Consider the following 12,399-nt stretch of genomic DNA (forward strand, 5'->3'; position numbering starts at 1 on the left):
GCAATGGAACAAAACATGAATAAAAGAAAGGTATCAATGCAAAATTACAACAGAAAAACACGTTATTAATGTGGAGAAAAGCATCTAGGCATATACTAGAATCTCCTAGTTGCTTCCTCCTCTACATTACACGATTCAATCGACTCAAAAACAAAACAATCTAATTTTTGTGCTTAATTGTCGGAATCACCTTCTCAAAAAACAGTGGCTAGAGCTTCGGTTAACAAAATCCGGGATAACAAATTATCGTCAAGATCATAGGACTCGTCTAGGACTGAAATTGTAATCAGAGTGCAGTCTATTGCATTGAACATTGTCGTTGTGATGATTCTGCTGCCATTTCATGTTTGTTGCATCTCCTTCGATGCCCAATAGAGATTTCCTATCCCCACGTCATTTTTTTTCAGTGTACATCCTAATAGTCGGAGGTCCAATGAGTCCCGATTAATCCAATTCAATCCGAATCGACCCACTAAGGGATTAATTACTCTTGGAGTGGATTTTCGTGTCAAGTTCTAGAAAACAAGTAAAGAAACATGTGGATCAAATTATTTATCCCAAAAGAAATGTGTGGATCAAATTAAGCCCCTTTTTTTTTTGGCGAAGAATTAATCACAATTAACTAGTTCGAATGGAAACTTCCTATTAGAGGGATCAGTTACAACGACCAACAGCCAAAAGTAGAAAGGCAGTTGGAAAGTTGAGCAATTAATTGCGAAATCTTCATACAAAAGCTCTTCTATAACCCTTACGACTCCGAAAATACATGCGAAAGCCGGTTAAACACTTTGGTCGATTTCATGACTGATTAATTTCAGACCTTGTAAGGCAAAAATTTTGGGGCTACAGAATATCGAGATGTGGATGACTGGCAGCAGCCACATGAGTTAGCTTTTCGGTGATCGAAATTCGTGACGGACCATCATACCATGACATGGACTGTACAGCAGCGGCGATGCTTGATGAATGAAAGCCCCGCTAAATTGATCTCTGGATTTCAGTTAAGAACCAAAAAAAAAAAATAGAGAGATGATCATATGAATATAAACAATAGAGATAGATCTCGGAGTTTCCTTTCTTAAATTTGTGTATAAATCACAAAATTGATGCAAAACAAATATATGCTCAAAATTCTGAGCAATATTTCCATCTCCCATTCTTCTTGATTCGTAATGAAGTGTTCGATGTAGCTAGCGCACTTCGATTGAGTAAGACAGTACATGTCAATGTCGTCAAACATATCATCAAGAAGATTAACACAGCAGCTGGCCGTTAATATATGATTTCCAAGTTCCAACAATTGTATCACATCTCATCAGAAATCGACCATTTGAGCTTCCAGGGTATGGTTCTTGTGGGCTGACAGTTAGGATTGTCGATATAAAAAAGAGAATGTATTTATTCGCGATCAACAGTTGGTTGAATTGGAGGCCGCCCTACTTGTTGTCGTAATTGCTTGACTGCTACTTCATGTCGCCGCATTTCCTTCAGTGCCTGGAAGCATTTTCCTATACCCTCCTGTCAATTTGATACAAAACCAGAAATAGTAAGGCAGTTAAAAAGTCGGTAACTAACTGCGAAAACCATGTGCAGATCTAATGAATCGATATGAACAAGTTGAGACTTTAATTAAAAAGGCTAAGGCCTCACTATATCGAGATGTAGTCGTTCAGCATATTCATTTGTTAGCTCATCTTCCATCGATTTTCATGCTGTTTCATCGGGCCATGCGCCTAATACAGCTGCAGCAGCTATGCTCGATGGATGAAACTCTCCCAGATGAAGCAGACAAAAACGAGAGCATTCATATACATGCATACGATCAGTTTTCATCACTCCCAAACTCGTAAAAAAATGTGTCCGGACACATAATTAATTAACCTAAGTAGATGTATACGAAATGGCACCGAAGTAACTACCAGCGTGGTAGTGCTAATCAGTACTATATGAAAACTTGAAATGGTCTTTGGTCCAATAACCACACCTTTCACTAGGTCGTATATGTTGCCTTTGGCTCTGGAGACAATGCCATCATAGGCTGGATGATTACTGTCCTTGAGGAACTTACGGACAAAGTACGGTATGAAGGTGAAAGGAGTGACCAATTGAAGCCTCCATTGAAGCTTTTTCAGTACCAGAAGCTCTGCCTTGATCATCGCATTGGGCGGGGAAGAGTAGTACACTTCCGTGAAGATTGGTACTAAAGGCGGGACCATCTTCTCCCCCCTCTCCCAATCTTTGCAGCCAAAACCAGACATACCACAGCCACCACCCGGGGTGGCCAAGAGTCAGTTTTCTGTTTCTGAACGTAGGATATTTCATAAGACAAATTCCAATGAAACTTATACAGCTACGAGCAGATGTAGGTCTTCTACATTCAATGACAATAATCATTTCGAAAGTGAATTTATATGAAAGGAGAGCATCGGTTTTTTCTTTCATTTTATATTCCAAATAACTCAAAGTGAATGTCAAGAATCGTAATATCACGTTAATATATGGGGACTTTCAGGCTATGTATACACATTATAGATCCATGACATACATAATACAGCGGATGGAGAATGCACTTACATCGATAATGTATTGTTGCTGAAAGAACCGATCGAAGTACACCATTGCCATGTAAGCTGTCTCGGCTCAGAGAAGAAATTGCTTAGTAGTCTGGATCATACATATCAAGTCAATAAAAAGACACAGATGGATCTGACCAAGAAAGCTAGTTGTAAAGATTGAAGAAAGCGATCGATCAATTACTCGCTCAATCCAAGAAATAGCTTCCTTGTGAGCCCACTGGAAAACTCGTCGAGCACCATATATTTCTTTTTGCAGCAATCTTTCCAGATATTGTTCGTCTTCGAGTCTGACAGCTTCTTGCGGCACAGCTAGTTCATCTTCTTGATCCATACCGATAGGTATATAAAAGAGAAAGAATGTGTACTCCCTATAGATATTCAACTTCACCACAGAAGCAGAGGAATAGAGGAGGGGGACAAACTGCATTTATAGTTTTTGGGAAATCGTCTTGCATAGTATTTTTTGGATAAATTATCACAAAGGACATAACAGTTGGTTAGGTATTGTGGTTATTCACATGAAATTTCTTATGTATATGTAATTTGTATTGACGAAGGTAATTTCTATTGGGGCCCGTTTTAGTAAAGTGATGTCGCATACAATTCGTCGGTTGATGTTGTGATTGCTGTAAGTAGGAAAAATATTGCCTGCAATTTAGTACGCATTGACCATCTGCCTATTACTGGTAATTTCCGCCTCTCCTCCTTATGGTATGTTCATCTGTTAGGATCTGCCCTGTTCCTTCGGCTTGTTTAAGTTGGAAAAAAAAATCAGTTGATAAAACATGGTATGCTAAATCGTGAATGTACAATATATCAAGACCAATTTCATCAACTATCGGGAAAGCAGAAACTACAGTACTGGAATCCGCTGGTTACAGTAAGGTATACATATAGTCCGTAAACAAACAAAAACTTTAAAATGCCGCTTTTTGCTTTCGAGCAAATTGCAGAAACACAAAAACACGGCACGTATAGTACAAAGCTAGCATCCCTTGAGAGGAAACAAATTCGAGTGAAATTCAGTTCCTAGCCTCTCTTCCTTTTGATTCCCTGCCGCCTCCTGTGTTCCTCCACCCTCACGATAATTCTCGCAAGCCAATCATGTTCATCTGAGGCGAAAGTACTACCAATAACCATTACGATCACTAATCCACTTCCATTCCCCATCAGGACAATTTTCCAATCAAATTTGATCCAAGTTGGGTAGCTGAAATATTCTGCTCGGGAAAAAGAGACACTCAAGTCCAAGATCAGTGTCCTCAGAGGAGACAAGTTCGCGACGCTCCTGGGCACTTCTGATGATATGTTCACGTAACTCAGGTTGAGCAACTATAGTTTGGTCAGGTTCAGAACCAAGCGGCTCAAACCGGGCTTGTCAGCTAAAGCTGTTCCTGACAAAAGCCAAAATCACAGCCCAAATTGAGCGAAACCAATTCGGTCAGTTGGGATATTTCCGGAGGGACATGGCCAGAAAAGGATGAGCCAGAGAGGTCAAGCTGAGTGAAGCCCGAAAGGCGCCCAAACCCTGATGTAATTCGTGACCTGTCAAAGTCATTGTCTGCAAGGCTGAGCCTCTGGAGGTGGGCTAGCCTAAAGAGACTACTACGCGAGCCAATAGAGCCGTCGAGACAGCTACTGCTGAGGTCCAATACTATCGCATGACCCGTTTCCTCATCACACCCAAGACATCCCACAAGCAGCAGTTCATGGAAGTTCGGTTCCTTGGGTCGAGCTTCCATGATTCTGTACAAATTTACGATGCAAAGGAACAAAATAAGAAAAAAATATTAAAAAGAAGTATCGATGCGAAATTACTATAGAAGAACGCGTTATAAAAGTGTGGAGAAGTATTTACTATTCGGCAAAACAGAAAAGTGTGGAAGCATCTTGGCATATGCTATAATCTCCTAGTTGCTCCCCCCTATAAATTTGTGAGCTCAACGGTCGGAATCGCCTTATCAAAAAATAGTCACGCTAGAGCTTCGGTTAACATAGTCCGTGGATAGCATATTATCGTCAAGATCAAGGCACACCTAAAGACCGACGCCAGGGTCGAACTGCAATCTATTGCATTGAACGCAGTCGTTCTGATAAGTCTGCTACCATTTCATGTATGTTGCATCGTCTTCAATGCCCAATAGTGATTTCCTATATGCCTTCAAGTCAATCTTTAATTCAAAAAACAAGAAAAGAAAGATGTCGATCAAGCCTTCTTTTCCCCTGTTGGGTGAACCGTTAAGCCTTAATTATAAATTAGTTTGAATAGAAACTTCCCATTACAGGGATCAGTTACAACGAACAACAACCCAAAAAAGAAAGGCAGTTAGAAAGCCTAGCAATTAATTGGGGGGGCAAAAAAAAAAGGTTCACTTAATGCTCTGCTATGACCCGAGTTTTTTCCTTTAATGGACCGACCCGTTCGTCTCAGGCTGGATTAGTCATGGCTCATTAGACTTGAATACCATGGTGCACACCAACAAAAAGAAAGAAAAAGTCTGCTACAACCCTACAACTCTCTGAAAATAATATGAAAATTATATACTTATATATTGATTTAATGAATCATTATGGCTAATTAATTTCAGACTTTATAACCTGGAAATTTTGGGGCTATGGTAAGATATAGATGATTGGCATAGCCATCAGTTAGGTTTTTGGTGATCGAAATTCGTGCCGGACCATCATACCGTGCCATGGACTGCAGCAGCTGCAGCCATGCTTGATGTATGAAAGTCCACTAAATTGATCTTTGCCATTTAGTTTAGAATCTGGAAAAAAAAAATTAGAGCATATATATGATGATGTGAACAGTACCAAAAGAGATAGATTTCGGAGTTTCGTTTCTTAAATTTGCATAAAACAACATTTGAGCTTCCAGGTTGTGGTTCTTGTGTGCTGACAATTAGGATTGTTGAGATAAAAAGGGAATATATTTATCCGCCGAGCATCTGATATGACGGTTGGTTAAATAGGAGGCCCCGCCCCGCTAGTTGTGGTAGTAATTTTGCCCAACTGCTGTTTCATGTCGCCGCATCTCCTTCAGTGCTCGGTAGCATTTTCCTATGTCCTCCTGACAATTCGATACAAAACCAAAAATTAAGGCGGTTAAAAAGTCAGTAACTAACTGCAAAAACTATGAGCAGATTAAAAGAATCAATATGGAGTAATTAGAAAGCAATGGGGCTGAGGTCTTACAATATCAAGATGTAGACGTTTAGCGTAGCCATTTATTAGCTCGTTTTCCATCGATCTTCGTGCTGTATGATCACGCCATGCGCCTAGTACTGCTGCACCGGCTATGCTCGATGGATGGAACTCTGCCAGATTGATCTCTACAAATAAATGAATAACCAAACAAGAACGGGGGTATGTATATACATACATATGATCAGTTCTCATCCCTCTCAAACTCGTAATAAAACATGTCTGAATACATAGTTAATTAACCTAAAGAGAGATACAAAATGGTACCGAAGTAACTAACAGTGTAATAGTGCTAATATATCAGTAGTATATGAAAACTCGAAATGGTGTTTGATACAATAAACCTCACCTTTCACTAGGTCGTATATGTTGCCTTTGGCTCTGGAGACAATGCTATCGTAGGCCGGATGATTTTTGTCCTTGAGGAACTTACGGACCAAGTACGGTATGAAGGTGTGAGGAGTGACGAATTGAAGCCTCCATTGAAGCCTTTTCAGTACCAGAAGCTCTGCCTCGATCATCGCATCGGGCAGGGAAGAGTAGTACTCTTCACTGAAGACCTGTAGTAAAGGTGGGTTCCTCGCCTCCCCTTCCATCTTTGCAGCCAACACCAGGCTCGCCGCAGCCTCTGTCCGGAGCAACCAAGGATCGGTTTTCTGTTTTTGAACATAGGATATTTTATAAGATCAACTTCTAAGAAAGTTATACGACCACAAGCAGATGTAAAACTTCTACATGCAATGAGAACAATCAGTCAAAAGTGAATTTGAATGAAAGGAAAGCACCTGATTCTTCTTTCCTTTTATATTTCAAAGAACTCAGATCGAATATCAAGAATCAGTATGTCATGTTAATAGGGACTTTCACGCTACATATCTATATACATTATTGGTTGATGAAATGCACAATACTCCAGCGGATGGGGAGTGCACTTACATCGATAATGTAACCTTGCTGAAAAAATCGATCGAAGTATAGCATGGCCATGTAAATTGTCTCGGCTCGGAAAGAAAATCGCTTAATAGTCTGGATCAAATATCAATGGTCAATAGAAAAAAGGCAGAGATGGATCTGACCAGGAAAGCTAGCTGTAAAGATTGAAGAAAGCGATCGAGCAATTACTGGCTCAATCCAAGACATAGCTTCCTTGTGAGCCCACTTGAAATGTTGTTGAGCACAGGAGATTTCTTTTTGGAGCAGACTTTGCAGATACTGATCATCTTCGAGTCTGACTGCTTCTTGGAGTGCAGCTATATCATTTTCTTGATCCATAGTGACATAGATAAACCCAGAGAAAGAATCGACCTCTTTATTAACATTCAACTTCACCACAGAAACAGAGGGATAGAGAAGAGAGGGAAGAATCTAATGGGAAAACTGTTAGTTCAAACTGCATTTATAGTTTTTCGCTAATCGTCTTGCATAGTATTTTTGGATAAATGATCAAAATGGACATAACAGTTGGTTAGGTATTATGGTTATTCACATGAAATTTCTGGTGTGTAAGTAATTTGTATTGGAGGAGGTAATTTTTGTTAAGGCCCTCATTTACTGATGTCAAATACAAGTCAGTAATCCATGTTAAGATCAGTTAACGTTGCGATTGCTGCAAGTGTTATCCACAGGAATGAAATATTGCCTGCACTTTAGAATGCATCTGCCTGATCCCGGTAATCCGTCTCTCCTTCTTATGGAGTATGTTAATCGGTTAGGATCTGCCCTGTCTTTCGGCTTGTTCAAGTCAGAAAAATATGTTGATGAAAATTGATGCAATAACATCATATATATGCAATACATCAGCACCAATTTCATCAATTATCAGCAATATAAAAACTATAGTACTGGGTTCCGCTGATTATCACGGTAAGGTATACATTACAGTCCAATGCAAATGAGCGAAAACTTTGAAATGCCTCTTATTGCTTTCGAGCAAATTGCTGAAACATGCAAACACAGCGCATACACATAAATCTAGTACATAAGTTTTATGTCCCACGAGGGGAAACATATTCGATTGAAATTCATTTCCTACGGCATCTCTTCCTTTTGATTCGCTGCCTTCTCCTGTGTTCCTCCAACCTCACGATAATTTTTGCAAGCCAACCATGTTCATCCGAGACGAAGGTAGTCCCAATAACCACTCCGATCACTAATCCGCTCCCATACCCCATCAAGACAATTTTCCAATCAAATTTGATCCACTGGCCCGAGTCACCGTCATCTCTGGGAGGGACTCTAACCAGGATGGGAATGTGTCACTCAACTGATTGTTCCCAAAGTTGATGAACTGTAGCGCGGAACAGTTGGCCAATGACCTCGGTAACTTACCATAGAACTTATTCCGACTAAAGATCGATCATGTTCAGCTGAGACCCGCTAACAAGAAACTCAGGAATGGTCCCATGAAAGCTGTTGCTTCCAAGGTTCAATATTGAGAAAGAGCCACCGGTATTGCCCAGGCAACTCGGGAGTACTCCACCGAGGAAATTGAATGACAAGTCAAGTATATCTAAAGAACTCAAATTGCAAATCAATTCTGGAAATCGCCCCATCAACATGTTGTCAGAGATTAAGTATGACCGCATTGATGGAGGTGGAACTGGGACTGATCCTTGCAGCATGTTCGATGCAAGATCTATAGTTTCCAGACGTCTCCAGTTAAAGACTACCGGGTTCTGACCAAGTCCTGTCAGGAAATTATGTGAAAGGTTCATGTAACAAAGAGAATTCACACTCATGTTCAATACCCAGGGGGGTATATCTCCATATATGTTGTTGTTAGACAGGTCCAAGGCGATCAGCTGCTCTTGATTTCTAAGGAAACTCGGAAGCTCACTCAGATTGCACGAAGCCAACTTGAGATATCTGAATTGAGGGAGAGTGACATCTGCTTCCTTTCCAGGAAGGCATGAGAGCTTGTTCCCCGATAATATTAACATGTCCAATTTTTTGAGCTGAAGAAAGATATCAAGGTCTATAGTTCCACTCAAATTATTCCCAGAAAGGCGAAGGGCCTGGAGATTTTGGAGTTGAGAGACTGAAGGCAATATTGGGCCATCCAACTTATTGTTCGAGAGATAAAGGTTGGTTAGTTTGGTCAAATTCATCAACAAAGATGGGATATTACCCGAGAGTTCATTGTCCGCCAGGGACAGAACAGAAAGCTGGCTGAGGTTCATTAGCTGAGGTAATATTTGGCCCTTTAGCTGATTATTCAGCATTGACAAATAGCTAAGTTGGGACAGATTTCCAATCGAAGACGGGATTTCACCTTGTAAATTCATTTCGTCGAGGTTCAAACCGTCTAGATTGATCAGCTTCCAAAGCCAGGACAATGAATCAAGTGTTTGAGCTTTGTACTGGTTTCGTCCAACATCCAAGTAAATAAGCTCAGTAAGGTTACCGAACGACTGGGGGATGGATCCTGAGAAATTGCACGACCCTATGTCTAGGAAGTTCAGTGAACGAAGGTCCCCAACTGAACTCGGCAATTGCCCACTGAACTGGTTCCCTCTCACGACTAAGTAGTTGAGCTCGGTAAGATTACCGATGGAATATGGGAGTGACCCTGAGAATCCGCAGGAGTCTATACTTATGAACTTCAGGGGATAAAGCTTTCCAATAGAAGTTGGTAATGGGCCCGTGAAATGGTTCCACATGAGGTTTAGGTGGGTGAGCTTGGTAAGGTTACCGAAGGATGACGGGATTGGCCCTGAGAAATGGCAAGATTGCAGGCTTAGATAGCTCAGGGAACGGAGTTTTCCAATGGAGTCAGGCAATGACCCACCAAATGGGGCAAAATCTAATTCCAGTGAGACCAGTGATTGAAGATTACCAACCGTAGCCATTAGCTCTCCAGAAAAGTTCGTTTCGGACAACTTTAGCTTCCAGAGGGGACTGGTCAAGTTGAACTCAGGCAGGATCCCCCCTGCAGGAAGCAGTTATCAGCCAGACTGACGAACTCCAAGTTGGGTAGCTGAAAGATTCTGCTTGCGAAAACGCCACGGATACCACTCGAGTCTAAGATCAGCGTCCTCAGAGAAGACAAGTTAGCAATGCTCCCGGGCACTTCTGATGATATGTCCACGTAACTCAGGTTGAGCACCTGTAGTTTGGTCAGGTAATGAACCAGGCCCCTCAAAACTGGGCTTGTCAGCTCAAGCCAAAATCACAACCCAAATCGAGCGAAACCAACTCAGTCAGTTGGGATATTTCCGGGGGGACTTGGCCAGAAAATGATGAGCCAGAGAGGTCAAGATGGGTTAAGCCAGAAAGGCACCCAAACCCAGACAGAATTCGTGACCTGTTAAAGTCATTGTCTGCAAGGCTTAGCCTCTGGAGGTGGGCTAGCTTAAAGAGACTAGTACTCGAGTCAATAGAGCCATAGAGACAGCTACTGCTGAGGTCCAATTCTATCACCCAACCCGTTTCCTCATCACACCCGACGCCATCCCACAAACAGCAGTTCATGGAAGCTCGGTTCCTTGGGTCGAGCTTCCATAATTCAGTCCTGGGATAGGCGTGAGGTGCACGCGAAGCGGACCCTCTGGAAATAGAGAAGCTGTTTTTGAGCAGGAGAAGTGCATCCCTGTCTTACCTGTGACACCGGGATGCGATCACAGGATGAGACCGGAAACACGAGCAAAGCAGTTGAAAGAAGAGAATCAGAAAGTATAGATATGGGGCCATAGCCAATTATCTACTGAATGAACTCAATCTGATTTCCAAGTTCTAACTTGATCGGAGAAACCTCAACAGTTTTATAGACATTTCGTCTCTTTGAAAATGTTTTCTCGACTTCATTGGGCAGTTGACTCGGGTCTTCCCTGGAAAAGGACTTGATTCCATTCACATCGTGAATCATGGTCGACGGTCAAGTCGAGACCCTTAGTCAAGGATCACTATATCAGTCAGAGCATTTGATTAGAATGCAGAAAGAGGAATCCATAACAGAGACACAAACAGAAAATGCACTAAGTTTCTAAGAAATGCACTAAATTCCCAATGCAAAGATGAAGCCGATTCCAGCACTTCCAGCTCAGACCCTGGCTGCCTGCGTTCACGTAGAGTATGTCCCAGAGTTTGCAGGGCAGGTCCTCTTGTTGTACTCAGGCCAAGTAAGTTGACAATGGATTTAGTATAGCACTGACCGAGCTCAATGCCATTTCGATGATTGTCGATCGTAACACTATACACCATGGCCAAGAAGCGATTCACTAACCAGAAAAGTTGAGATGTACGGCATATTGATTTGTGACTGCTTTGTTGTTCATTAGAAAAATCAAGCTGGTAGGGTGATAATAAATTTGATGTCCATTAGAGTTGCACTCGGGCATTCCTTTCCATGCCCTTTTGCTAATAAAGGGCATTCTCTTCAGGTTTCTCCATAGTTCAATTATTGCAATTTGGGAGAAGATCAGAATTAACTCCGGATCGACTGAACCTGCAATGCTCAAGAGTCGCCGGAATGATATACCAATCTCAAGAAACCCGAGATTAGGGTACACAAATTCTGTCCCGATCGATATCAATAATTTGCATCCAACGGAGTTAGCCTACTGACTAGTCCTTGGTCCTCATCCAAATTTGAGAATTAGGATGATCCTGGAGTATCGCCTTCTTCATTGGCCACATTCAATTTCCCCGACGTATAACAACATCTCCAAACACAACCCCAAAGCGTCAATTTGACACGATGATAGAGTGCAACCCCCTTCACCGGAGGCCCATAAGGTCCTGGGACCGCATCTCACCTGAGGTCCGTATGGCTGTTCGACCTTGTTGTCATTGAGAATTTTGATGAGTATCAACTCAAGTTCTTGGGTTCGGCGAGTTATGATAATGATGGTACTACGACATATTATATACGGATGGCATATAGTCTATGTTGAATTATAATATTTTTGGACACCTAGGCCTTTGATGGTTAGACACATGCGGATGGCGCATAGTCTATGTTGAATTATATTACTTTAGGACACATTGGCCTTTGATGGTTAATAGCAAGGCTAAGGCGTTCGGTTCTTATAGTTATCGTGCTAGTAAAGATTAAGTTACATGCCATGGCAATGTGAAGCTCACCTTATACATAAATTCAAAAATCGCCTAGTAAACTACATAATTGGACTAGAATATTAACATTGCGTCTGGTAACGAAATTAAGTTTGATATAATTTGATTTAGTTTGATTTGAGGAAATGAAAACAAAATAGTTGGAAAAAATATGTAAGAGAACCTGAAGAAGAAGATAAAAAAAAAAGTAATTATTGTATTATTAAATTGAAGAAAATTTATTGAATTGAATGTTGAATAGTTGAGATAATTTAATATTAAAAAATTCAAAGTTATTTACATGACAGTGGGTCACGCACTCACGCTGACCCAACCCACCCGCATCAGATCCGTGTGGGGCCCGCGTTAGGCGACACATCGGACTGTGGGGGACGCGTGGGTCACGGTAACCAACTATTATGATAGATTTTCCTTAAAAAATTAATTGTAATGATAGATAAATAAAAGAATGAGAGAGAATTTGAAGAAAAAAAATTGTGTTGTTGAATTGAGAAAAAAGTAAAATTAACTTAAATTAAGTTAAATGTTATTTTGTAAACAAACA

The 12,399-nt window shown here is 41.1% G+C and overlaps 2 protein-coding genes and 1 long non-coding RNA gene across 3 annotated transcripts; all 3 read right to left on the reverse strand.

Annotated features, from left to right (window-relative positions):
• Window positions 1-3,377: 3,377 nt before the first annotated feature.
• LOC116192805 lies at window positions 3,378-4,635 on the reverse strand. Its single transcript, XR_004154152.1, has 2 exons — window positions 4,435-4,635; window positions 3,378-4,322 (listed from the first exon to the last, which is right to left on the reverse strand). It is a non-coding gene; the product is annotated as an uncharacterized LOC116192805 (long non-coding RNA).
• Window positions 4,636-5,565: 930 nt separating this feature from the next.
• On the reverse strand, window positions 5,566-7,055 carry LOC116202919 (cyclin-D5-1-like). Its single transcript, XM_031534559.1, has 4 exons — window positions 6,906-7,055; window positions 6,133-6,439; window positions 5,775-5,911; window positions 5,566-5,649 (listed from the first exon to the last, which is right to left on the reverse strand). Exons 1-4 carry the CDS (start codon window positions 7,053-7,055, stop codon window positions 5,566-5,568), a joined length of 678 nt encoding a protein of 225 aa, XP_031390419.1.
• Window positions 7,056-8,128: 1,073 nt separating this feature from the next.
• LOC116202929 (receptor-like protein 6) lies at window positions 8,129-10,647 on the reverse strand. The gene is made up of 4 exons (XM_031534569.1): window positions 10,487-10,647; window positions 10,008-10,329; window positions 9,795-9,888; window positions 8,129-9,711 (listed from the first exon to the last, which is right to left on the reverse strand). The coding sequence occupies exons 1-4, from the start codon at window positions 10,645-10,647 to the stop codon at window positions 8,129-8,131; spliced, it is 2,160 nt and encodes a 719-aa protein (XP_031390429.1).
• Between the last annotated feature and the right edge of the window lie 1,752 nt (window positions 10,648-12,399).

This window comes from Punica granatum, chromosome 1 (assembly GCF_007655135.1).
Source record: "Punica granatum isolate Tunisia-2019 chromosome 1, ASM765513v2, whole genome shotgun sequence".
Taxonomy (NCBI): domain Eukaryota; kingdom Viridiplantae; phylum Streptophyta; class Magnoliopsida; order Myrtales; family Lythraceae; genus Punica; species Punica granatum.